Below are 26,292 nucleotides of genomic sequence, written 5' to 3'. Positions count from 1 at the left end.
TATCTACTGGGGCTTTGGGGGGAAAAATAAATAAATAAATAAAATTATAAAAAAAAAAAAATGGCTCAAAGCCCACAATAGGGTCTAGGACAGCCTTTTCCTCCAAGTGAGACTACATCTGGGCCACCACCTACAGAGACTCTTGAGGTCAATCACAGCTTGTCAGGGTATGTAGAATGGTAGCTAGGGTCAGAGCAGAAATGGAGTCACCTTTCCACCTCCAGAAAGCACATCTAAGAATCTACCAAAGCCAAACCTGCCTGCCCCTCGGCTGATTTCCAGGGAAGCACAAAAAGGACTGGTGAGCTCTTCTCTGGGTGGGAACCCCAAGTCCTCTAAGTAGTAGCAGGAATGAACATAGAGAATTTATAAGCAGAAGCCCTCTCTGAGGCAGGTAAGAAATGATGCCTTCCAGGAACATCCCCAAGGCCCTAGTCCAGTAAAGTGGGACTGCTATGTAAGCAGAACCAGGCACTGTGCAAAGCCAAGAGGGAGAGAAATGTAGCTCCAGGAAACCATGCTAAGACATCTGTGACGGTTTTAAAACATGGTCCCGAAATTCTTTGACAAGTCTCCTGTTAAAATGACCCCTTCTCTTGAATCTGGGCTCTGTGACTGCTTGATCAACAGAATATAGGTAGAAATGGGCCACTTTTCAGACCCAGGCCTCAAGAAACCAGCAGCTTCTACTTCCTGTCTCCCATGCTGTGAGGAAGCCCAGGCCATGCAGAGAGGGCACATGGAGGTGTTCTGACTGACTGTCCCAGCAACAGCCAGTATCTACCCTTGAATTGTGAGGTAAGATGCCTCCATGTAAGACCAGCCCGAAGCCAGTGAGTCACCCTAAGCCTTGAAGTCTTTTCAGCCAAAGCCCAGGCATCATGGAGCAGGGACCAGCCATCCCTGCAGTGCTCTGTCTGAATTCCTAATCTACAGAGTCTGTGAGCATAATAAAATGGTTGTTCTACACCATAAATTCTGGGGTACTTATGTAGCAGAAGATAACTGGAACAGATTTTGGTACGTAGAAGTGGAGTGCTTTTGAAACAAAATCCTCAAACACTGACTTTGGGACTGAGTGACAGGCTAACAGAAGGCGCTTAGGGGAAAATAAGAAAATGTTATTAGAAGCTAGAGGAAAGGGGACCCTTGTGATGTTGAAAAGTTTGTAACTCTGTCACCTGTGGTAACATGGAAAATAGGAAATAGACCTAATAAATTAGATGAACTAGCGCAAGATATCTCCAGGCAGAGTGCTGAAGGTGCCGTCTGACTTCTCCTAGCTGCCAACAGTAAAAGAGAAAACAGATGAGCCAAAAAAGGAACTGTTCAGTTTTCAAGCAAAATTTAAAGAAAACACAAATGAGAAAGGGCTTCCTGGGTTAGAAAATAAAACTTGTTTCATTCTCAGTCTCTCTAGACAGGAAAAAATTCTCAAATTAAGAAACAGCTTCCGGGGCCGGCCTCCTGGCGCAAGTGGTTAAGCGTGCACGCTCCGCTGCCGCCGCCCAGGGTTCACTGGTTCAGATCCCGGGCACGCACCTACGCACCGCTTGTCAAGCCATGCTGTGGCGGCGTCCCATATAAAGTGAAGGAAGATGGGCACGGATGTTAGCCCAGGGCCAGTCTTCCTCAGCAAAAAGAGGAGGATTGGCAGATGTTAGAGCAGGGCTGATCTTCCTCAAAAAAAAAAGAAACAGCTTCCAGGGCCGGCCCCGTGGCTTAGCGGTTAAGTGTGCACGTTCTACTACTGGCAGCCCGGGTTTGGATTCCGGGGGCCCACCGATCCACCGCTTCTCCGGCCATGCTGAGGCCGCGTCCCACATACAGCAACTATAAGGATGTGCAACTATGACGTACAACTATCTAGTGGGGCTTTGGGGGTAAAAAAAAAAAAAGGGAGGAGGATTGGCAATAGATGTTAGCTCAGAGCCGGTCTTCCTCAGCAAAAAGAGGAGGATTAGCATGGATGTTAGCTCAGGGCTGATCTTCCTCACAAAAAAAAATAAAATAAAATAAGAAACAGCTTCCAGATTGTGGTGACAGTTTTACAGAGGGTGTGTATGTGTGTGGGTGGGTGGGTGTGAACTCATCAAACTGTACACTTTAAATTGCACAGTTTATTGTACTTTAATTATCCCTCAATAAATCTTTAAAAAAAAAATCTAGAGTGGGACTGAAAGGTCCTTTGTCAAGATCTAAAAAAAGATTTAAACTGTTACCTCATAGACTCTTTCAGATAGACAGACAAGAGGCCTTCTAAGGATCTTAAGGGTGGGCCTTGCAGATCCTCTGTAAATAATAAGGCTTCTAAGACTCTTAAGAACCACTGTCCCATAGCAATGTCACAAGGAAGCCAAAGTAGAAAGGGGCTCATCTTGAAGTGATTTGTACATGTGCCTTTTGTCTACTGCAATAGATTATAAAGTGATTTATAAGAAACCCACAAAGTTTTTAAAGGAAGGGTATCAGCTGGGACTGAAAAGAATACAGACAGTATAAAATGAAGGGAAGACTTTGGACCCTTCAAATATTACGTGCATAAAGAGATGGAGAAAACTACTCACCTACAAAAATGGGCTACTTTTTTTGGAAAAGGAAGGATGATTTAGAGGGCAAAATCATAACCCTGAGGGTGGAGCTAGAAGCAAGGTAAATGACTCCCAGGCAATAGAAGTAAGACCTAATCAAGAAATTGGCAACATGTGCTTCACTGAATATAAAAATTACAATGGACCAGTAACTGCTGGGCATCCTCCAGTGTCCTCCAATTTCATAGAAAAGTATCTACAGTGGTTAATCCTAGGCCTGTCGCACCAGTGTATCTTGGGTGACTGATATATATTCTCCTCAGTTTATAGGTCTCCACGTCAAGAGTAATAGCACTCAAGGAACTGTACACAATGAAAGGTACTGCACCCAAAGAGTCTTATCTATACCTGGATCTGAATTAGATGATGAGATCTTAGACTTCAAGCTGATGCCATTAACAGGATGAGACTTGGGATCTTAGGAGAGAGACTGAAGTGTATTTTGCATTTGGGAAGGATATGAACTTTTATGACCAGAGAGCAGACTGGCAGACTGTACTTTCCAAAGATAGCGACCACAACATATCCCATGCATGTAATCTCACATGCCCTTCTCACAATGTGATCTGATCCTCTCATCAACTGGGAACTATTTTCCCTCCCCTTGTGTGATGCTGTGATTTATAATAAGAAATATATATTTGGTCTTCATCCCTGTTTCTGCCATGGAGCTCCTAAAACGCTTGGAATTTCCTAAGTGATGTCAGAGATAAAGGTGTCTTTTGTTATGTTAACAAAATGACTTTTGGACCACACCTAAGATTGGGGGCTGGCTGCCAAGAGAACTACCATGTGATTAGAGGGTTGGAACTTTCAGTCCCACCCCTCTACACTTCCAGGCAGGGGAGAGGGGCTAGAGGTTGAACCAATCACTAATGGCCAATGATTTAATCAACCACGCCTAAGTAATGAAGCCTCCATAAACACCCAAAAGGACAGGGTTCAGAGAGCTTCCATGTTGGTGAATCATAATGCTTCCTTGTGCCACCATGCTAGGCCCAAGCTCCACAGGGACAGAAGCTCCTTTGTTCAGGACCTCACGCTATATATCTCTTCATCTGGCTGTTGATTTGTATTCTTTAATATCCTTTGTAATAAACCAATAATCTAGTGAGTAAACGGGTTTCCTGAGTTGAGTTCTGTGAGCTGCTCTAGCAAATTAATGAACCCAAAGAGGGGGTCATGGGAGCCTCTGACTAATAGCCAGTTGGTAACAACCTGGGCTTGCAGTTGGCATCTGAAGTAGAGGGCAGTCTTATGGGACTGAGCCATTAACCTGTGGAATTTGATGCTATTTCTGGTAGATAGTGTCAGAATTGAGTTGAATTGTAGGACACCCAGCCCGTGTTGGAAAACTGCTTATTGGTGTGGGGGAAAACCCCACATACTCCCCTACATTGGAATTGGGGTACAGAGCTCTTTACCTTAAACTTAGGCAGACTTTGCTATTGCCTTAATCAATAGAATAAAATAGAAAGACACTATGCAACTTCTAAGGCTAGGTCATTAAAATGCCATGCATTTCTGCCTTGTTCTCTTGACATGTTCATTCTTGGAAACCAGTCGTCTTGCTGTGAAAGCATGCAGCCAAACGCAGAGGTCACATGTAGGTGGCCCCCAGCTGAGGTCCCAGCTGACTGCCAGCATCAACAGTCACACATGTAAGTGAACAATCCTTCAGATGATTCCAGCCCCTAGCCATTGAGTCACCCCCAACCTTCAAGCCGCCTCAACTGATGCTACAAGGAACAGAGACAAGATTTCCCAAATGAGCCTACCCAAATTGCAATTTCTGAGCAAAATAAATGACTGTTAATATTTTAAGCCACTAAGTTTTGGGTGACTTGTTACATAGCAATAAATAACCAGACCAATACTGACTGACACCCTGGTTGGATTCTAGGAAGCATCTCAGGTAAGAGGAGGGCTAAGGCCACAGGCCCTCTGCCATTGCCAGGACAGGTTCTGCAATATTATCTTTTACCCACAGCCACTACTCTCAGGAGATTTCTCTTCTCCTCAAGCTCTTACTCTCTTCCTGAAAACTAAGGCGTGGGGTCCAAATTTGTACTCACTTTGGCAGTGGGACCTTAAGACCTCTCTGGATTTCACCATATCACAAACCAAGGCTTCTCTTTGCACAGAAACCTGCAAATGTGAGTTGAAATTATGGTTCCACTGTCAATTAGCTATATGGGTTTTAGCTTCCTCATATGTAACATCAAGTAGCTGAGCCAAATGAATCCCAAGATCCCCTCCAACTTTAACATTCCAAGAGAGTATATGCTGGGCCTTCAAAGAGTTCCAATTGAGTAGAAATAAGACCCACACAAATATCTACCCTATGACGTACTATATCATAAGCATTGTTTGGAGGCTCTGAACCAAGGGTTCTAAGAGCGAACAAATACAGAGGGGAGAGGAATCCTTCCTAGCTGGGTAGTAAAGACAAGCACTGGAAAGGAAGTAACATTTGCATCCAGACTGGCAAAAATGTAAGGTTTGCATTTGAGAGCAGTGAAAGATAAGGGTAGAAAGAAAGACCAGGGCTTTTTATGAAAGCCGTAGAAGCCAGGCTGTTTGACCATATCATAGATGACAGTAGTTTTTGAGCCGAGAGATCCCAGTAATGTTTATTGGGAGGCGAATGTAGTGCTATAATGAAATAACAGAAGGATCAAGAGAGCTAGGCTTGAGTTCTTCCTCCCATTAGCTTTGTATCCTTGGGAGTACCTCCCTTTTCTCTGGGTCTCGGTTTCCCAATCTGTAAAACAAGCGGGTTAGACTGAATGAGCTCTAAGGTTCCTTTTCAGCTCTGCCTTTCTAAGAGTCTGTGGACTGAACAGAAAGAGAGTCCAAAGTTAACAAGACCCATTATGAAGGTACTATAAGGACTCAAATGGTACAGCAGCCTGTGTTCTAAGAGGCTGATTTCCCAGCCATCTAGTCAACTGGTCAAATAGTTACTGTCTTCTACACCCAGGCATTGTTCCAGGTTTGCAAAAGATGGAAAGAAGTCAGTCAAAGTCCTTGAGGCCAAGAAGTCTACATTTTTACAGGCACCCAGGTTTCCCACACCTACATTCAGAGGCAAGGTTCCCAAACACAATACTGACAGCCTGTATTTCCAAGTCACTATGACCTAGGTGCTGGAGTTTCATAGTGAAGAAGCTGTCGAGGAAATTAGCAGGCATGACATGTCTTCTGAGAACAGCCCCTATTGCCAGCCAGGTCTTACAGCACAAGTGAAATCTCCGGAGAGCAAAAAGTGGCAAAGTTCACCCCATCTAGGTGGCTGAATTAGCTCTAAACATAACACTTCCTTGTTTGCAGGTCACCGAGCTGCTTCTAGTCCCATCCCAGGTCATTAATACCAACATCACGAAGCCTGACCTCTAGAATTCAGAGAAGCTTTGAGAATACCGCCTCCCATCCCCAGAACTGGAGACAGCCAAATCTTATGAGCAGTAGGGGTTCAGCCTGTGGGGAGGGTGTACCTGGCAGCTGAGGGTGAAGAAAAGCACCCAAGGGCCTCATCAACAAAGAGAAAGGGAAACCTGCTCTAGGAGACCAAAACATAGCAAAGAACAAAAGTCTGGTGGTCAAGTGAAAAGGCTTAGATTTCCTCCTCCTACATATCCTGCCAAATCAAGACTGAGCTGCAAAGGAAAAGGAAGAGAATACATTAACAAAATACCCAGGAAAGCCTAATAATAGAATGGAATCCAGAATCTTTAACCCATACTGGCTGAGTGGTAGCACCAGGTGAAGTCTTATTCAAATTAAGAATATAGCCTTGCAAATACCTATCTTGACAGTTCCACAGGGTCCCATCTGCCCTTCCCCACCAGTTGTAAATGCCTTGAAGAAAGAGAATGGATCGTCCTTCTTTGCCCCCTATTGTCTACCACAGAGCCTGGCACCTAGGAGGAGAGCCCTCAGAGTTCACGGACAATGACTTCCTAAATGAACTGGTGATTTTACTGCCCTACTCAGCTCAAAGAACAACCCCTAGATGTGGCTGGGGGTGAAGGCAGCCAGAGAAACTACAGATGACAATTTCGAAATAACACCTATAGGCCAGCGGTAGCCTCTGAAAGAAGGGTGTAGCTAGCCATAGAGGCCTGGGACTCCACGCCAAAGGCCCAGGAAAGGAGGGAGGGAAAAAGGGAAGCAGAAATGTGGCAGGAAGGAAGGGACGTGAAGACTTAGAAGGGAGGCCAGAAGAACGCTTTTTTTAGGCACATCAGAGGCTCAGATATTTACAAACACCATCCATCATGTTATGATGGCAAGCATGCTGGGAAGCTAAAAGAAGAGCAATTTCTAAATGTAGGTATGTATTCCAAATAGAAACTGGGGTACTCGTCAGCAGTCCTGATTCTGCTTTGTGACTTGATGTAAACACTGCATCTCCCACCCAACCCCCAAAATAGTGGAAATTAGAAGAAAAAATGAATAGTACTTAAAGGAGTTGAGGGCTGCTGGGTATGACAATTTCTAATTCAGGTTCTGAATTCATTATTTCTTTAAAATTAAGAATACAACTATATAATCACATACAAAGCTTACTTCACCCCTACAGTCTCACATAAAAAAAATTGAAACCTTAGTTCCCAATCTCCATCTGCCAACTCAGTCATAGTGAGACTGAGGAGTAAGACATGCCACCAGACTGGTGACAGCCCAGCCAAGGAGTTCCCCAGAAGCAATGGGAGACAAAGACTACACCTGTTTCTGCCTTGGCCTCCAACATGCCCTGGGAGAATTCAGTTTTTCTCTGTTTTGCTCAAGAAGTTGCTGGTCCCTGCCATTCTCAGCCTCACCCAGTTCAGGGAAGCAAGTATGCAAGCAACTCTAGTCCAGGTTACAGGGGGTGTGTGGGCAGAAGGCAGAGGCTGTTCATGTTGGTCTTGCTGCCAGAGAGTGGATATTCAAGTTGCTTGTCTAAATCTCAAGCACTTATGTACTTAACAAGTCAGAACCTACCAATCTCTGTTCAGTTGGCACAGTCCATCCAAACCATTTTCACTGGGACCAAACCCTGCATGTGTGGTGTAGGGAACTCCTGCTGCCTCATTCACGCCAGTTACTCTCCAGGGGCAATGTCCTGCACCCCATTCTACCAACCATATCTGGACTCCAGCTCTAAATGAACCAAACATCTACTAGAACCTCTAGCCAGACCTGAGTGTGCCACACCTTGCTGGACTTAGCCTGGTACTGCATGGCCCAGACATCCAGGAAGGAACTAGCCCTAACCCAACCTAAGCTGAGCATCCTTCTCATAGCTACTCACTCTACTGGCTCAGGTCCCAAAAGCCAAATTTGTCCCCCTGATATTCAGCAGAAGGGGCTATGAGAGGTACGTGGCTTTAATAAAAGAGCCTGGAAGTTCTTCTAGATCATCAGCATCCAGCCTTTGCCCAGACCTGAGAAGCCCTGGCGAGAGCAGTACATCTATTTGCCAGCTCTGGAAATTTTTATGCCATCATAGGGAGGGAGCTAACATTTATTGAGTAGCTTTATGCCAGGCCTTATGCTAAACTGACATATATTATCTCATTTAATCCTCACAGCAACTCTGTGAGATAAGTTCTATTATTATTATTATTATTATTTTATAGATGTGCAGCCAAGATTTTAGAGAGCATAAGAAAACGCCCTGAAATCTCACTATTTGGTAAGCAGTTAGAGCTTGGATTTGAAGCCAATTCTATGTAATTCCAAAATCCGTGATTTTTCTATGGGTCTACATTCCCACTTTTAAAAAGAAGACAAAACCAGGGAAGTGGATTATAGCTTACACTGACTAAAATTCCCCAAGCTACTTTGTTTGCAGCCCAGCCTAAATTCTTACAGAACCTGGACTTCTGCTTGGAACTTGTGCTAATACGCATAACTGCCTCCCCACCCCTACCCGCCGTGTGGTCAGCCTCCTTCACTACAGTGCAGCCTAGCTCAGGCATAGCCCCCAAGCTGTCCCCATCTTGGGAACAGAACACAGCCAGAAGAACATCAGCTGCTTCTTGCTGGCTCCATTCCTGGAGCTCTAGGCTCCTCCAACAGCATAAAGCAAAGCTTGTTTTAGGGTCCCTGTTTGCTCTCTCCTATGGAGATTTACAGAACCAGAAAATAGCATATATGTTAGAGACGACTTTTCACGGTCAGCATGAGCTGGGCCTAGATCATTCAGCTGTATGACTGTCAGAGTCATGATGACAATCATTTACATTTTGGCAAAGATCCTACCCAGGACCCAGGCCTTCTGGCTGCCCTTTGATGCCAGCCTCCAGTGAGCTCCATTCCTCCAGGAGTGCTCCCCTACTCACCTGCTCAGAGTCCCCCGAGGGGCCTTAGTGCCTCCAGCTCCGTGGGTGATGCTGGAATTCTTGTTGGCAGTCATGGTCATTTCGGCTCTCTGCAAACCCAGAGCCCTGCAAAGAAGACAAGGCCTATAAGCCAAGTTTCCACGGGCAGCCAGAAGCACCTCAAACATTTCCAGATGACCTCCACAACTGCCAAGAGGGTTTCTGTGGCGGGTGGTAGGAACCACTTTCCCACATATATTTAATTCCACGTATTATAGCTTAGGAGCCTCACCTCTGATCTGGGTTGGAGAAAGAGTCTGTGAGCTAAAAGGTAACATCACTTCACAGAAAATGATCAAAAACTCCATCTCCATCCTATCTCTTCTCCTTTCTTAAGTTAGAGTTTCCCAAACTTCTAGCATGCCAGACAGCCTTTATGAATTTTGCCATATTTGCATACCTGCTGAATAACTATTTATTCAATATTTTTGTTTAATCAACTTGAAACTGACTTGATTTTCTTAAAGTATTTAACCTTGTTCTAAACAATTATTCATTTGTTCAACAAATATTTACTGAGCATCTGTGTCCTAGGCGCTGCCATCTAGCAAAGAATAAAACAAAGTCTCTGCTCTCATGGAGCTTGTATCCTAGCAAGGAGAAATAGATAAAAAGCATGCACACGTCACATGTATGTGACATCTAAGTATACATTTTTGTATAATATGTATGGTGATGATAAGCAGTACGAAGGAAAAAATGAAGCAAGGTAGAGAAAGAGCGAAGAATGTCTGTTATTTTAAACAGGATGTTCAAGGACGAACATTCTGATAAAGTGCATCTGAAACAACACCATAAAATTATGAACTATCATATTTTTTCCAATACTCATTAAAATAAAACTAATATACATAAAGGTATTTAAGTACTTACAAAGTGAAAAATATCCATTCATGTACCATATACAGTTAGCTAACATATCACTATCCTTTAGGGAACATTATTTTATGCTAAAATAATGAAAGTAAGAAAAAGGTTAAAACTTAAAGGTATACCCAGATCAGAAAGGAAGAAGTAAAATTATCTCTTATCTGCAGATGGTATAATCTTGCATGTAGAAAATCCTAAGGATCCCACCACAAAACTCTTAAACTAATATATAAAGTCAAGCAAGTTTGCAGGATACAGAGTAATATTTTAAAAAACCAATTTTATTTCTACACACTAGCAATGAACAATCTGAAAATGAAATCAAGAAAAACAATTCCATTAACAATAGCCACAAAGAATAAAATACTTAGGAATAAATTTAACAAAAGAAGTGCAAGACTTGTACACTGTAAACTACAAAACATCATTGAAAGATATTAAAGAAGACATAAATAAATAGAAAGACACCCCATGTTCGTGGATCAGAAAACTCAAAACTGTTCAGATGGCAATATTCCTCAAATTGATCTACAGATTGAACAGAATGCTCATCAGCTGCAGAAACTGACAAGCTGATCCTAAAATTTTATGGCAATGCAAGGGACCCGGAGCAGCCAAAACAATCTTGAAAAAGAAAAATAAAGTTGGAAGATTCGGACTTACCAATTTCAAAACATACCACAAAGCCACAGTAATCAAGACAGTGTATACAGACATGAGAACAGAAACAGAGATCAATGGAATAGAATTGAGAGTCCAGAAATAAACCCACACATTTATGATCAATTGATTTTCAACAAGGATGCCAAGACAATTCAAGAGGGAAAGAAGAGTTTTCAACAAATGGCACTAGGACAACTGGATATTCGTATGCAAAAGAATCAAGTAGGACCCTTACTTCATACCATACAAAAAAGTTAAGTAAAAACGGATCATAGACCTAACTGTAAGAGTTAAAATTACAAAAGCAAAGCTTAGAAGAAAATATAGAGGTAAATCTTTGTAACAATAGATTAGGCAATGTTTTCCTAGATAAGACAGCAAAAGCACAAGCAACAAAAGAAAAAAAAGACATAAACTATATGTGCTGTAAAAAATACCATCAAGTGGGCCAGCCCAGTGGCATAGTAGTTAAGTTCGCACACTCTGCTTCGGCAGCCTGAGGTTCGCAGGTTCGGATCTTGGGCGCGGACTTACGCACTGCTCATCAAGCCACGCTGGCGTCTCATACATAAAGTACAGGAAGACGGGCATAGATGTTAGCCCAGGGCCAATCTTCCTCAGCAAAAAGAGGAGGATTGACAACAGATGTTAGCTGAGGGCTAATCTTCCTCACCAAAAAAAAAATATATATATATATATATATATACACACACACACACACACACACACATCATCAAGAAAGGAAAGACACCCACAGAATGGGAGAAATCATCTATCTCCTAAGGAACTTGTATCCAGAATATATAAAGAACTCTTACAACTCAATAATAAAAATACAAATAACCCAATTAAAAAGTAGACAAAAGATCTGAATAGACATTTCCCCAAAGATATAAAATTGGCCAATAAGCACATGAAACAGTGTTCAACATCACTAGTTATTAGGGAAATATAAACCAAAACCACAATGAGGTATTACTTCACACCCACTAGGATGGCTATAACCAAAAAAACAGATGAAAACAAGTGCTAGTGAGGCTGTGGAGAAACTGGAAACTTCCTTCGTTGCTTCTGGGGATATAAAATGGTACAGCCACTTTGGAAAACATTTTGGCAGTTCCTCAAAAAGTTATACACAGAATAACTATATGACCCAGCATGATCCACTCCTAGGTATATATCTAAGAGAAATGAAAACCGGGCCGGCCCCCGTGGCTTAGGGGTTAAGTGCGTGTGCTCCGCTGCTGGCAGCCTGGGTTCGGATCCCGGGCGCGCACTGACGCACCACTTCTCCGGCCATGAGGAGGCCACGTCCCACATACAGCACCTAGAAGGATGTGCAACTATGACATACAACTATCTACTGGGGCTTTGGGGGGAAAAAAATAAATAAATAAAATTATATTAAAAAAAAAAGAAATGAAAACCTATGTCCACACAAATACTTGTACACAAATGTTCATAAACGCATTATTCATAATGGCCAAAAAGTGGAAACAACCCAAATGTTCTCATCAATGATGACTGCATAAACAAAATGTGGTATTTTCATACAATGGAGTATTATCCAGATATAAAAAGGAATGAAGTACTGATATTTTCTATAACATGGACGAATCCTGATGCCATTTTTATGAAATGTCCAGAATAGGCAAATCTATAGAGACAGAAAGTAAATTAGTGGCTGCCTAAGGTTGGGTTGAGGGTGGCAGAATGGGGAGTGACTGTTATCAGTACGGGGTTTCTTTTTAGGGTAAAAAAAAAACTTCTGGAATTAGATAGTGGTGATGGTGGCACAACTCTGTGAATATATTAAAAACAACTGAACTGTACACTTTATATGGGTGAATTTTACGTTATGTGAATTATAGCTCAACATAGATGTTAAAACCTGGGTAAAAAAACACCTTTTTAAGTGCCCTGGAGAGTAGATATGAGAGACAACACAACTTATACTGAGGATATTTCCAATGTGAATATGCACTTTGGCCTGGGCTAACACCACTTCACGGAAGCTGAACAGTTCAGGAACAGTTCTCTCACTCTGATTGGCATTCTTATCACATTGACCAATATGAAGTATATCTGGATATGAAAGTTGAACATACTTATTCATGGCCACTAATGACCTGAAGCCTGGAGGCCATCTTATTTATCACCTTGGTGCAAATAAATGATTGGTCTCGATGACAAAATAAGCCAAACCCTAATTCTTGATATCATTTTTAGTTCTTTCCTAATTTCAACATGAAATGTGCTACCTCCGATTTCTTTAACTTCATGGAAGCTCTCAGGGCTGTGGTTTTGGTGATGGTGGTAGCGGGTGGAGTGGAGTTGGAAAGGGAGGAAGCAGCCAGCAGGCATGAGGGTGACTATGTGACGGTGATAGCAACGGAACTTCCCCCCAAGGTGATACTGCAGATGCTTTTGAAAAAAGGAAACCAACAGTGAGCCTCACTTTTATTCTTCACAAAGTGGAGAAAACTGCCTTCCCTACCTGTTGGGGAAAAAAATCTTTATAAACTTAAGTATACAGCACAATGTTAGCGACGATGATGATGATAATGAGGAAGAGAAGGAGGAGTCAATCCTGCCACCAGAGCATCTACACACACCGGCTCCAGTGAGATATTCTTCATCTGCATCAGCCCAGTGCCAAGTTAAGTGCTTTGCATATGGCTGTGTGTGCAACAGAAAGAAGGGAGAGAAGAGGCAGCCTCTGGAAGCTTTCCCAGGCCAGTTCTCAGAGTCCTCAGGGAGCACAGTGCCACAAGGAATCAACTTGCTAAGCATCAGCTTTCAACTGTGCCCATGGTAACAATGGTCACAACAACCATCGTAACCCATCAAAGCAACAACTGGACATGCTCTAGCAGCTCCAGGGCAGGCCCTCTGGGAAAGGGCAGAAGATTTGTGGAAAAACTAGGAACTGAAATATATTAAAAGAACATGACAAAAAATGTATTCTTTCCTTTCCTGAATTTCCGGTCTAAAGAGAGTGGACCCACTGCTCTAAAATGCTATTATGTAGTTCAATATGAGAACACAGAGCTAACTTAGTAAGAAGGAAAAATGTAAATGACTCTGACATTTGCTTGGGTCAAGAAGAAAAGTCCTGTGAAGATGTAACCAAGAGAGGAGTGGATCAAAACTGCTACCAGGCCCACGCCAGGGACCCTTCGTCACACTTCTACAAGAGCACAGCCGCTATTCTCAGGAGTGGCCTAGGAGTTAAGGCATCTTGGGCAGGCCCTGCTGAGAACCCCAGAAGGGCCCACCAAGTCAGAAGAACAGAGATGCCAACTCACCATCCTCCCTCCCACCTGCTCTCTCTAGGCCAGGTCTGTCAGGGTCAGTGAATAATCTAGGGGCTTGTGGAACTGAGGACCAGGCTAACCCTTTACACTTGAAGCTCAGACTTGAGCACTCTGCATGGCTGGCTTCCTGGGGGACTCTGCTTCTCCCCTGGCCCTAAGAGCAACCCCAGGGTCTCATCTATGCTTTCAGCCTGATACCTTGGCTAGTCTGGCTGCAAGGTGAGAAGATGCTCCCAAGCAGAGGAAATACCCACTGGAATAGAGCAGAGAAGCAAGGGGGATGACAGGCTATTTTGCTAGTTCCTAGGCCCATCAATGGCAAAGGTAGAAACTGCATGTTTGCAAAATGAAATTGTTCAATTAGCATCTACCACCAATCAAGAGTTGCTCAAAAACCCAGCTCTGACAAATTACAGACAACTATCTGAAGAGAAGAGTTACAATCCAGAGAAAGGAACTAACAAGGTACCTCTAGAACTTTTCTATAAACTCTGCACTGAGACGAAGAGACCACAGGCCCAGGTACTTGAGGTGTAGTAGGAAGAACACCTGACTTTTAGAGTCAGATAACTAAGTCCAACCCTGCCTCTAACAACTGCTAGTTAAGTGGCATCGCACAAGTCAGTTTCAAAGACTCAACTTTCTGACAATATGAGCAATAATAATAACATGACCTATCTCACATGATCGTCATGTCTGGCACATAGAAGCTTCATTAATGGTTTTCCTTCCAGATCATGCTTCTCTAGGTGTCTGGAAGGCAACCTCTCCATTCCTGAGCTTGAGTCATTTTTCAGATGCCCTGGCACTGCCGTTCAATCCATTTACTCTATGTTAGGCACTCTGCAAAGTACGAGGATATAAAAATGGACACACACAGTCCTTGCCCTGGAGGAGCTAACTGTAAAGGGAGAAAAGCCAAGTAAAAAGTGGACTCCAGGAAGGCCTCATAGAGAGGCGACGTTTGAAGTAAGCCTTAACCTCTTTGTGACCCATAGTGAGAGGACCTAAGGAAAAGCAAAGGTACATTTATTATGAGACAGGCTGCTAAATTCTTTATACAATTCTAATAGCTAAAATTATAAGCACTTCACATGTATTAAATCATTTAACCCTTGTAACAACCCTATGAAGTAGGTACTATTATTATTTACACATTACTGAGGAAACCAAGGCACAGAGCAGTTAAATAGCTTGCCCCAAGTCACACAGTTAAAAAGTGGCAAGGCAGGAATTGGAGCCCAGGTGGCCTGCACCAGGGCCCCAGCTCGGAGCCAGGACTCTCCATGGCCTCCAGTCATCTTCTAATTCAGCTCTCACCATTCTACGAGGTAGTGATAACACAGACCCATTTTTCCAATCAGGAAATTTAGTTTTAGAGAGATTAAATGATTGGCCCAAGATCACTCACCCAGTGAAGGAACAGAGCAAGAAGGTGCACTCAGCTCTGTGTGACTCCACTGTCCACTTACTTTCCTTAACGTTGATGGGGTGCTTGTTAAAAATGAAGAGGCCCAGGCCCCACCTCTACCTCCTGACTGGGAATCTGTGGGGATGGGGCCTAGGAATTTGCATTTTCAGTAAGCACTTTAGGCTAGTCTCATACACCAGTAAGTGTGAAAACTTGTGTCCTATAACATGTTCTCTGAGGACTTAGAAAGGTATGAAAGGTCACCACTGACCATCTTCCCAAGAATTTGCCCAGCTGTAAGCAAATAAACGATGGACATTCGGGTCCCTCTTCCTCCTCCCAGCCCTCAGCTTCCTCCATCCTGCACAGAACCACTGACCCTCAATGACAAAGGAGCAGGTACATCACTGGATCCAGCGAGCATTATCAATGTCTCCTCCAGACAGTTTCCTCAGTCTGTGGGTGTGCTCAGAGTTCTCGTTTCTCAAAAGCACTCTTCCTACTGCCCCACTCTGGTAGCTAACAACCGCTTTCCTCACTTTCTCCTCACTTCCAAACTCCTGGGAAAGAGAATTTATAGCCAAAGACATAAATCGGTGGTTTGCAAGAGCAAAAATATGTCTCATTTGGCCTTCTCTTTATTTTTAAAAAATCTGAATTAGTTACAAACACTTAAGAAATTGGGTGAGCAGAAATAAAAATTCAGATTCTGGCTTCTCTTGAAAAATTAGAAAATCTGCCATCACTGTCCGCATTTCTATACGGCAACAGTTAGCCAGACCTGAGCTGAAGTGGCCCATTTAGACGCAGCAAGCTCTCTCCAATTTACCACTGTCCCTCCCCATGCAACGCCTACAGCTGGCCTGCTTTACTCAACTCTGTGACCTGATTCTCCCAGTCAGCAGGTGAGTCCTCAGCCCTAGCCTGTGTCCCAGCAGGAAAGAGCCAGGAGGCACTGCACTGGGAGCAGCCACATCAAGCCTCCCGTATGGCTCGCCTGAGCAGTGCAGGGAAGAAGAGCCTGTTCTAGTGCAGGGCACCGTCTCTTGGCCCCTGGAAACCTCCCATTTATTCCCCTCACTGTCACTAGAGGAAAGACCCTCTGGAAGGCTCCCTGCTTTTGCTCTTGCTCAGGCCAGCCTTCAGCCTGCAACTCTCTCTCCAGCTCCCTTAGTGTTCCCTCTCCCTACAATCCAATCCCATCACCCAATCCACAGACATTCCCCTCAAGGTCCAAGAAAGGACCCACTAGAGGTCAGTCTCTGAAGGGGAGCTCCTTCTGAGGGATGCCCAGCCTCTAAGAATGAATCTTCCTATCCTAGAGCAGAAAACCATTTCCTCTTGTGTAGGTGACGTTTCTAAATGTCTATTTAGTACTTTTCCACAGGCCTAATTGTGGACGTGACAGTATGCCTGCCTTGCCCCCGAAGAAGGAGACGTTTGAACCCTGAGAGTGATGAGGAACAGATGCAAGCATTTGGAGGGAAGCCTCCCATTCTGCTGGGGTTAAAGTCGCCTTTGAGAGGAAACACAAACACTGCCAAGCATCTGCTTTACTAGTCCAGGTAAGAAGTCGAGACACCGACAAAGGAAACCTCTAAACCACATGAGAGAATTTCCGCTGATACCCACATTCCACTAATCTCTTAGGCAATCTCTCATGTGGAAGTAGTAGCTTAGGAAGCAGCCCTAGGGAAAGAAAAGGTGGGAAAGGGAACTGAGCTCTGTGTGCGCCCTGAGAAGCTGGTTACAGCCCAGAACTGTACAGCTCCGTACAGCTGTAGTCTGACTGGCCCAAGGTCAACCTGCCTACTCACCCTGCCAAGGGAGCACCTACTCAGACCCTCTTTACCTTCTCACTGACTCCCTCCTGTAGCCCTTCCTGCTCCCTAGGCCCTGGCCAAGAAGAGAAGGAACAACGCTGGCAGCTCCCCCAGAGGAGGGCCTAGGTCTTTAATTTCCTCCTCTGAGAGTCTCAGCCACCAATACTGGCACTGTGAGCTTCAGGGAGGGTCCTCAGTAGAATGAGTTTCTTTTAAGTATTGAACCTGAGTTCTCAAGAGTGTGAGCATTTGAGTCATCCTTTCTCTCCCACAGCTGTTCCTGGGTTGGGCTAAGGTGGGAAGGGCTTTGTTTACTTTTCAGGACCAACAGCTCCAGGCCCTGTTGTAGCAGCTCACCTGCAGAGCCTCTCTGTTCTTTGGCACTCCTAGGAAGTTCAGCCAACCCACTGGTCTCCTGACATCCTGGCCTCCTCTGTCCCCACATGGCTGAGAAAGCTGTAGGCAGTGATAGCTAGTTCTTCTCCATTTTTTGAACAATGCTTAGTACTCTCTTAGCAGAGAGTTCTGCACATAAAAGGTACTCAAATAAATGTGAATTGACTTGTTAACTGATGACAAAAGAGGGCCCCCAAAGAGTCAAAGGCAAGGATGACAAAGGGTCGTAGAAACTCTAGCACTGGCCAGGTCCTTTAAGGTGCACTCTTTCTCTTCCAAGAGTCACAACTGCTATAAAACCGATGACAGGGAGTTTTCCAACTGTAGCTGCCACCCAGACTGTCAACAACAGGCCTTTTCCTCCCACCCCTCAGCCAATGTTGTCTACTTCAGGGCTTTCAATCTCCTCACAAGTGTCCCTATTATCTTCCAGAACTCTGCTGCAGTAACAGGTTCCCATCCAACACACCCATAAGGAGAGGCTGTTCCTGGGAAACTTGCCTTCATCTCTTGCTTTCTCCTTCCTCATCCCTCTTTTCCTCCGCTCCTTTCCTGATTCATTTCTCACTGGTTATCTGCCCACAACCTTGTCTTTGACTCTGCTGTGCCTAAAAACAAGGGATTACAAGAGAAAGAGGAGAAAGTGGGCTCAGACGTCGGGTGGGCGGGCACCAAAAGCTTTAGAAAGGGAGACAGGAAGGATTTTCTCAAGTCTATCCCCTAATTCCCTCCAAAATACCAGACCCCTTTTCTCCATCACTACTTCTACATACCTCTTACCTTGGATCTTTTCCATTCCAGCCCCAGGTTCTGGGATTCTAGGTCCAGAAAACCCTTCAAGCAAAAATGCTGAGGGGATTACGAGCCTGGTCAAGTGGAGAGAAACCAAGATTTGTTTTGCTGGAAAGTCAGAAGCATTGCCGGGTGTTTGTACAGGTCCCTATGAGGCTGAAATCTTCAACTAGCCGCGGGAAAAGATGATTTTTTTTGTTGTTGTTGAATAATGATCAGAAAAAAATTCAGCTCTCTTTCCATCTCTTCACTGTCCACTTATAACTCCCACATCCTCTTTCCCAACCCTCCTCCTCAAAGAGGGCTTTAAGTTTGGGTTTTCAACTTCAACCATTTTCAGTCCCTTTTCCTGCCAGATGGTCCTTCTCCACTTCAGTGCAGATTCTGTGGAGGTTTGAAGCTGGGTTTAAACGTTTCCTGAAAGCCTGAAATGGGGTGAGGGCTTGTCAGGCAATTCCAGGCCAAAGGAAATCTGGTTGTTTCCAAGATAGTTTTAAAAACGTAGACACAGCTGTTTCTGCCAGTCTGGAAACTCAGCCTCTCAGCAAACGCCTTAACCCAGCTCTGCCCAGAAGATGGAGCCCACTCTGTCCGATGACTTCCCACCACTTGGAAAAAGCAAGTAGAATGGAGGCTGGCCCCACAAAGAGCCCTGTTCCTAGGGGCTAACCACTGCCCTCTTCCACTTCGGTGAGAAGAACCTGGTGGGTCCCGTAACCATGATGAAGATTCAAAGGCCACAGACCTATCTCACGCCAGAGCTCCCTCTGGCCAGCCACAGCAGATTAGTTGCCACTTCCTGCAGATGCCAGGAAATGTTCATGCCTCCAAGCTTTTGTTCAACCAATTCCTTCTATCTTGATGTCCTGCACCCCCATTCTTTCTTAAATATCCAGTTCAAATGTCAACTTCTTTCTGAAGCTTTTCCTGATCCTAAATCTCAACTTCATTCTCACTCCTCCCAAGATCTCTGATCTAGTTGAACTCAACCTGACTGCTGGCAAGATGTTTCTCCTGCTCTAGAAAAACACACCACCCACAAGCCGACTTTCTCAGAAGAGGACTAGGAAATAGTAAGGGCTAAAGGGACGAGGCAAGTCTCAATACCTCTGTTTTCCTGTCATACCTCTGTTTTCCTGCCTGTAGCACATGGAAAATACCCCACATGAAGACCCATGAGAGGCCATCTAGAGAAAAATAGAGGGCACTCAGAGCCAAGGGAGAACACACTTGAGTCTCTGGGCCAAGGGTTTAGCTTTCCCCAACTTTCAGCCTTAAGACCTCTTCCCTTGTCCTCACTCTTTTAGCTGAGTTTATTTCCTATTTCACTGAGATAACAAAAACAACCAGAACAGACCCCCCATTAGCTACCACCACCAGCATCAGTCCAGATCTTTCATTTCTCTGCTCAAAACCTTGATATGGCTCCCAATCACTCAAAGTAAAAGCCAAAGTCTTTACAATGACTTACAAGGCCCTTCATCATCTGGGTCCCTGTGATATCTTTGACCTCATTTCACCTACTCTTTCCTCTTACTCTTTCCACATCAGCCACATAGTCTCCTTATTTACTTCCCCCAAACACATGAGGCACATTCCTACCTCAGGGCCTTCACACCTGCTGTACCCTGTAACTGGAATGTACTCCCCCAGGAGAGCCTGCTCCCACATCTCCCAGGTCTTTCACCAGACACCATCTTCTTAGTGAGGTCTTCTCTGACTACACTATAAAAAATTACTACTAAAAAAAATCTTCCTCGGTAGCATAGCAGTTTTAAGTTCATACACTCTGCTTTGGCAGCCTGGGGTTCACAGGTTCGCATCCTGGGCACAGACCTACACACTGCTCATCAAGCCGTGCTGTGGCAGCATCCCATATACAAAATAGAGGAAGATGGGCACAGACATGAGCTCAGGGTCAGTCTTCCTCAAGCAAAAAGAGGAAGATTGGCAACAGATGTTAGCTCAGCGCCACTTTTCCTCACAAAAAAGAAAAAAATCTTCCTCCACCTGCTACCCCTCTGCACTCCTAGTCCCCCTTTTCTGTTTTGTTCTCCATGGCATTTATCACCATCTAACACATTCCTTTTCTTTTCCACTTATTTATTATGTTTATATATAAGCTCCATGAGGTGAGGGATTTTTGTGTTTTGTTCACAGCTATATCCTCAGTGCCTAGAACAGTCCCTGGCACACAGCAGACCCTCAATAAATATTTTTTGAAAAAACATTTGCCACCAGCTCGGAGAGGCCCTCCCTGGACAGGGTGAACAGCTTTGGGATCCATTATCCAGGCTCATCTTCCAACCCCATCAGCCTTCCCAGTTCAGAGTTGGACCCACCCGCAGCAATCACACTCACTCAGAAAATTCAAAAGGGGGCCACGCCCCCTGCGTACCCAAGAGATTCAGGGCAGGGGTGGCTTCAACCCAAGAACTTAACTGAAATTGTTCTCCGCAAAGATTACAGTGACTTTCCTATTGTAAAATGCAAAAGGTCTTTTCTCTGGGGCTTAATGAATTACAGGACCTTCCTTTCCTGATGTCTAATATTTCGGACACTACTGATCAGCCCTCTCTGAAGCACTGTAATGTGGTTAACTCTCAATCTGGAACACACTCCCTGGGGGTAGCATTTCACAACCTGCCTGGAAGATCTTTATGCTCATCAAAAGGGGGCACAGGATAAGAAAGGTTGGGAAATACTGTGGGAGAAGTAGAGAAAGGAAGACAGGTGTGGGCGCCTAAGGCTTTCATTTGTTTACTTACACGAACCCTTTGAGGGCATCTTCCCAGCCAGGCCCCCATGCGTCTGTGCTATACTCTGGTCCTTGCCCTTGAGCAGCTCCCCATCCTGCCTGAGACAGGCAAGTAAAGGAGACATCCTGGTACAATGTAACAAGAGCTGCGATAGAAGGATGAACACAGAGCTCTAGAAGCAAGCAGAAAGACACTAATCAAGTGGACAGGGAGGGCTTCTGGAAGAGATAAGCAGTAACACTAGGCTGAGTTTTGCAGGACTTGTGGAAGATAAAAGAAGGCAGAAGAAGAACATTGCAAGCAGTAGAAAAACCATTAGCAAAAGCCAAGGAATCCTTGGAGCAAGCTGAGATTTCTTGAACAGGACACAAAAAGCAATAACCATAATGGAAAACACTGATAAATTAGACTACATTAAATAAGAACTCTGTTCATTAAAAAATGCCATTTAGAGAGGGAAAAAGGAACCTACAGAGTGGGTAAACAGGTTACTGGGCTCAGCACTTGGAACATTAGCTATATATACAGAGCACAGTTACCAAGAAGTACAGTAACTCTCAAACTGCAGATCTTGGCCAGATCATCAAGGCTGAATTTCCCTTTGGAGAAAAGCACTTTGTTCCTTAATTCTGGAAGGCAGTAGAAGGAAGTGCATGTATACAGCCAGGCTCTGCTAGTTCTATGCATGCACTTATCTCATTTAATCTAGCAGTCGTTATCTCTATTTTATGGGTGAAGAAACTGAGGCTCAGGTTAAGTAATTTGCCTAGGGTTTCATAGTAAGCGGCAGACCCCAGAGTCTGGAGAGGTTGGCACTGAGCTCTATAATTGACACCAGAGCACATTAGTCCTTTGGTCTCTGTCATATCTCGTGTCAGGAAGCCATCCTCCATCCCAAGTACACCCCTGCGGCCCAGCTCCATCTGGATAGAGTTAGAAAAGGATATTGGCAGAGGCCTCATGCCTGGGCCCCAAATTCTTGGTGTTAAAACTCCTCTTTCCTTGGGGCCGGCCCAGCAGCGTAGCGGTTAAGTTCGCGCACTCCGCTTTGGTGGCCCGGGCTTCACAGGTGTGGATCCCGGGCACGGACAGAGGCACCGCTTGTCAAGCCATGCTGTGGCGGCATCCGGTATAAAGTAGAGGAAGATGGGCACGGATGTTAGCCCAGGGCCAATCTTCCTCAGCAAAAAGAGGAAGACTGGCAATGGACATTAACTCAGGGCTAATCTTCCTCACCACAAAAAAAAAAACAAACCTCTGTTTTTCTTTAAGCCATCTACTTCAGAGGGCCCTGAATCAACACAAAATAAATATAAGAGATGTGCCTTTCCTGCTGTTCTTCAGGCCTTTTCTCTTCATCTTTATTCCCCACTGAGGGACAGAGGTGCTCACAAACACAGACCCTGGTCAAAGAAAGGCCTTCCCCTAACAATGCAGTCCAGCTGAAGCTGAGACTGCAGATATGGGGAGGCTGTCCACTCCTCTGTCCAACTTCTTTAAGGGTCACAATGGGGACAGAATCTGCCTCTCTTTCCTCCTTTAAACAAACCAAGTGCTCCTTGGCAATTGCAGGTCTGTGGTTCTCAAACTGTGTGTTGAGTTGCCCCAGAGCACTGCAGTGAACCGACAGGCTTGCTGCAAGATATTCTAAAATTTTGAGGGAAACAGAGCAATACTCAACATTTGCTGGACGTCCCACGAGTTCACAGTTTTAACGTTAGATTGCACTACCTTCTTTTTGATGATGTCATTTCTTTGTGAAGCTAGGTTTTCAGCAGTTGCCGTGATAAAAAGCAAGTACTGTGTAAAAAGCAATGTGGAACAGGAATGAGGATGGCAGTCAATCTGATTCCAAGATGTGAGATGTCGTGCAGTGCCCAGTACATCCCGCTAGTTAGTAATTGTGGTTATCTAAGAATGAGATAAAAAAAATTTTCCTTTCAATTAATGTGTATAATTTTTTCAAATGGCTACTCAGTTGTTAGGATATAAGCACTTACTAAATTGTTTAGACCTAATACTTAATAAATGAAACTTAGGTATTTTTTTTGGCCTATGAGCACTGTGAAAAAAATTACTGAAACACTAAGGGCCCATGAACTGAGAAAGTTTGGGATCCTCTGCAGCAGGTGTTCTTAAGTCTCTGTGTCAAGTAGCCAAGGAGTTCCAAGGACAGGCCCAACTCCACCCCAGAAGCAGGCAGGCAGCAAGCACTCAGGCTTATCCACGGCACACTCAAGGCTTCCCACAGTGGCTGAAGAACATCTGCCCCTCCGCCTGAAGAGAAGTGGCTGCACACCAGCTCCCTCTGGCCCAGAGGCTGTGCGCATCTGTGTCCGCTTCACCCCAGGCTCCCAAGCTCTCCTCTGAATCCCCTCCTTGAAAAGTTCTATTCAGCACGGACCTCATGAATAAAACCCAAAGCCAGCCCAGAAGCCAGCTGGCCAGCAGGGGACTTCCACACACGCTCAGACTTGGGCAACGTCCACAAACCAAACCATTAATCCACAGAGGGAGGGAGCGATGGGAATCTGGGAGAGGGCTTCCACTGACAGCACATACACTGAAAGGCCAACTGGGCTTTTTGGGTGAAGATTTGCATGAAAATAACTCCTTTGTTCCCAAGGGGTTTCTTGCCTGATAAACTCCCTCCCTCCATTCTTCCCTTAAGTCATAATCCTCTGTTGGTGACATCAGAGCTGTTGATACAATAGCCAACTGTTGTGATGTCACAAGACTCAACTTTTGTCATTTTCAGTGGGGGGTAGGGGTAGAGAATGTGACAAAGGGCTGAAAAAGAATAAAGTTATAGAACTGGAATTCGCTTTTTCATGCTAATTTCCCTGGTAAGGAAGGGCAGTGACTCAGAAAAGGAAAGGCAAGCCACTGGCAGCGGGGCTCTGTGTAGATTTCTTCTATAGTAAGGGAGAGGGGTGGGGCAGGGGCAAGGGCAGAAAGCTGACAAAAGAAAGGAGTTTCAATTCCAGGATTAGCCAAATATGAAGATGTTCTCAAGTCTGGCCAAGACCAGGACATTCTCTTTCCATCCTCCATCGTCTGAGCCCAGAGTAAGCAGAGAAAAGCTGAGCGTAGGAAAGGCTCCAGGCTGCAACATTCCCTGGAAATTAATGTTTGGGATATGGTTTTGAGTTCTGGACTCCACACTGTCAGAGGGACAGACTCAGTTTGGACTGTGTCCTGAGGATAGTGACCAGGATGGAGAGGGCACCCAGAGGCATGTCACAGGAGAAATGACTAAAGGAACTGAGAATGTTTACCCTGGAGAAGAGAAGGCTGTGCATGGGGGAGGCTGATAATTGCCTTGAGAATTCTGAGAGGCTCTCATGTGAAAAAGGGATTAAATGTGTTTTCTATGGTCCCCCAAAGAGACCTCAGACAATGAGAATATCCAGAATGGCCAAAATGAGGGGGAACCTTTTATTCTTAAATTCCAATTCGAGACTATAAAATCTTTTTCAGTCCTTACTCCTCAATTACAGACTATGCTCTTGAGGACAATGTCTCGTTCACTATAGTATACCCCAGAATTTAGAGGAAGTGACACATAGTAGGAGTTTATTAATATCAGTCAAATAAATGAACAAATGCAGCAGTGACAATGGTCTGCTGAAGTTGCTGGTGTCTATAGGGAGTCACTCATTCTGTAAGCAGTTTTTGAATCCCTACCACATGCCACTCACTCAGTTAAGATGCTGGAGATACAACAGTGAAAGAGGCAGATAAGGTTAGTCTGTCTCCCCCTCCCTCCTGCTTTGTAGATTAGCACAAGTAGCATGTAAGGTCCCTTCCAATACTGAGATTCCTTGACTCTTAGAGTTGACTAAAAAATTTAAAACTGAGAGGAAAGAGAACCTCAAAGGCCATAGATCAACCCTACCTACCACCACTAGTACTACTTACAAGCCTGGAAATCTAGACCAAGCTAGGACTGCCTTCTCAGCTGAGGAGAGGCCTCATGCTGAGAGAGCACTGTGCTGGACCAGACCAGACCAGAGCAACCAGGCTGGGCATTTATCAAAGCCCCCCCACCACCACCACCACCACCAGACAGAGTAGGCTCCTATGTGAACCTGGGCTCCCTCAGGCCAGCAATAAATAAGTATGGTCCAGTAAGGTAAAATGAGGTCTTTCAGATACCTTCACTTCTCCCAAGGAACTTAAAATATCCCCATCAGCCTCAGGCAATTATCCTGCTAGGAGCCATCTGAATGACAACATAGTTACTATAGAGAAATTTTCAAAGAAATAATTCCAAGATCTTTGTGCCTAGGCCTTATTAAGACTATAGGCTTGGGGCCGGCCCTGTGGTTTAGCAAGTAAGTGCACGCACTCAACTACTGGCAGCCTGGGTTCGGATCCCGGGCGTGCACTGATGCACCGCTTCTCCAGACATGCTGAGGCCGCGTCCCACATACAGCAACTAGAAGGATGTGCAACTATGACATACAACTATCTACTGGGGCTTTGGGGGAAAAAAAAAAAAGGAGGAGGATTGGTGATAGATGTTAGCTCAGAGCCGGTCTTCCTCAGCAAAGAGGAGGATTAGCATGGATGTTAGCTCAGGGCTGATCTTCCTCACAAAAAATAAAAAAAATGAAAAAGACCATAGGCTTGGTTCCAACTGCAGAGGGCATAAGAGTATAACTACAGGTAATAAAACAGATTGAACAACAACGATACACAATTTGCGAGACATGATCCTCTTCAAAGTAGTCCTTAGAGGCCTGAACATTTATTCCAATATATTCTCAAAACATTCCTGAAATTCCCGTTTGGAAATTGCCCTCAGAGAGTTTGGAAGACTATCTGAATTTTCTCTGAAGGAAAATCTCCATCCTTCAAGGTGCTACCTCATTCAGAGCCATATGACAAAAAAAGTATAAAGCAGAGAAAAGCATCTTAGGCCAGAATAAGCAGTAACTGTCGAGTACATTGTAGAGCCTTGATACCAAAGGGGATGCATACTGAGACTATCCCAAATTTCCACTTTTTAGAGTTCAGCAGTTGTTACTCACTTTGAGGTCACAGAGCCCTTTGAGTATCTAATAAACCCCAAAATCTCCACAGAAAATGTATAAGAACATAAATTTCTGTCTACTGTTTTAGGGGGTTCAAAGCTCCCAAAGTTCCTCCATAGCCTGATTTTAAGAATCCCTGTCCTAACTCATGTTACCTTCCCCATAAATGCACAGACAACTCTGAATGGAGGCTTACCGAGCTCAGCAGACATGCCAACGCTGGGCACTGAGAGGCTCACTTGCAACAAGGCACCCTGCTT

At 44.6% G+C, this 26,292-nt stretch overlaps 1 protein-coding gene across 7 annotated transcripts in view; it reads right to left on the bottom strand.

The window, feature by feature from the left end:
- DENND2B (DENN domain containing 2B) overlaps positions 1–26,292 on the bottom strand; it is a 152,245-nt gene that overhangs the window by 43,618 nt on the left and 82,335 nt on the right. For all 7 annotated transcript variants that reach the window (XM_087433250.1, XM_014782781.2, XM_087433253.1 and 4 more), the window contains one exon: positions 8,924–9,028. In XM_087433250.1, coding sequence (XP_087289376.1) covers positions 8,924–9,003 — 80 coding nt within the window. In that variant the 5' untranslated portion in view covers positions 9,004–9,028. The remainder of the gene's footprint in view (positions 1–8,923; positions 9,029–26,292) is intronic.

Source organism: Ceratotherium simum, chromosome 7, assembly GCF_057802395.1.
Source record: "Ceratotherium simum simum isolate JZ-2026a chromosome 7, ASM5780239v1, whole genome shotgun sequence".
In the NCBI taxonomy this organism is placed as follows: Eukaryota; Metazoa; Chordata; class Mammalia; order Perissodactyla; family Rhinocerotidae; genus Ceratotherium; species Ceratotherium simum.
This window is presented reverse-complemented; position numbering and strand designations above follow the sequence as displayed.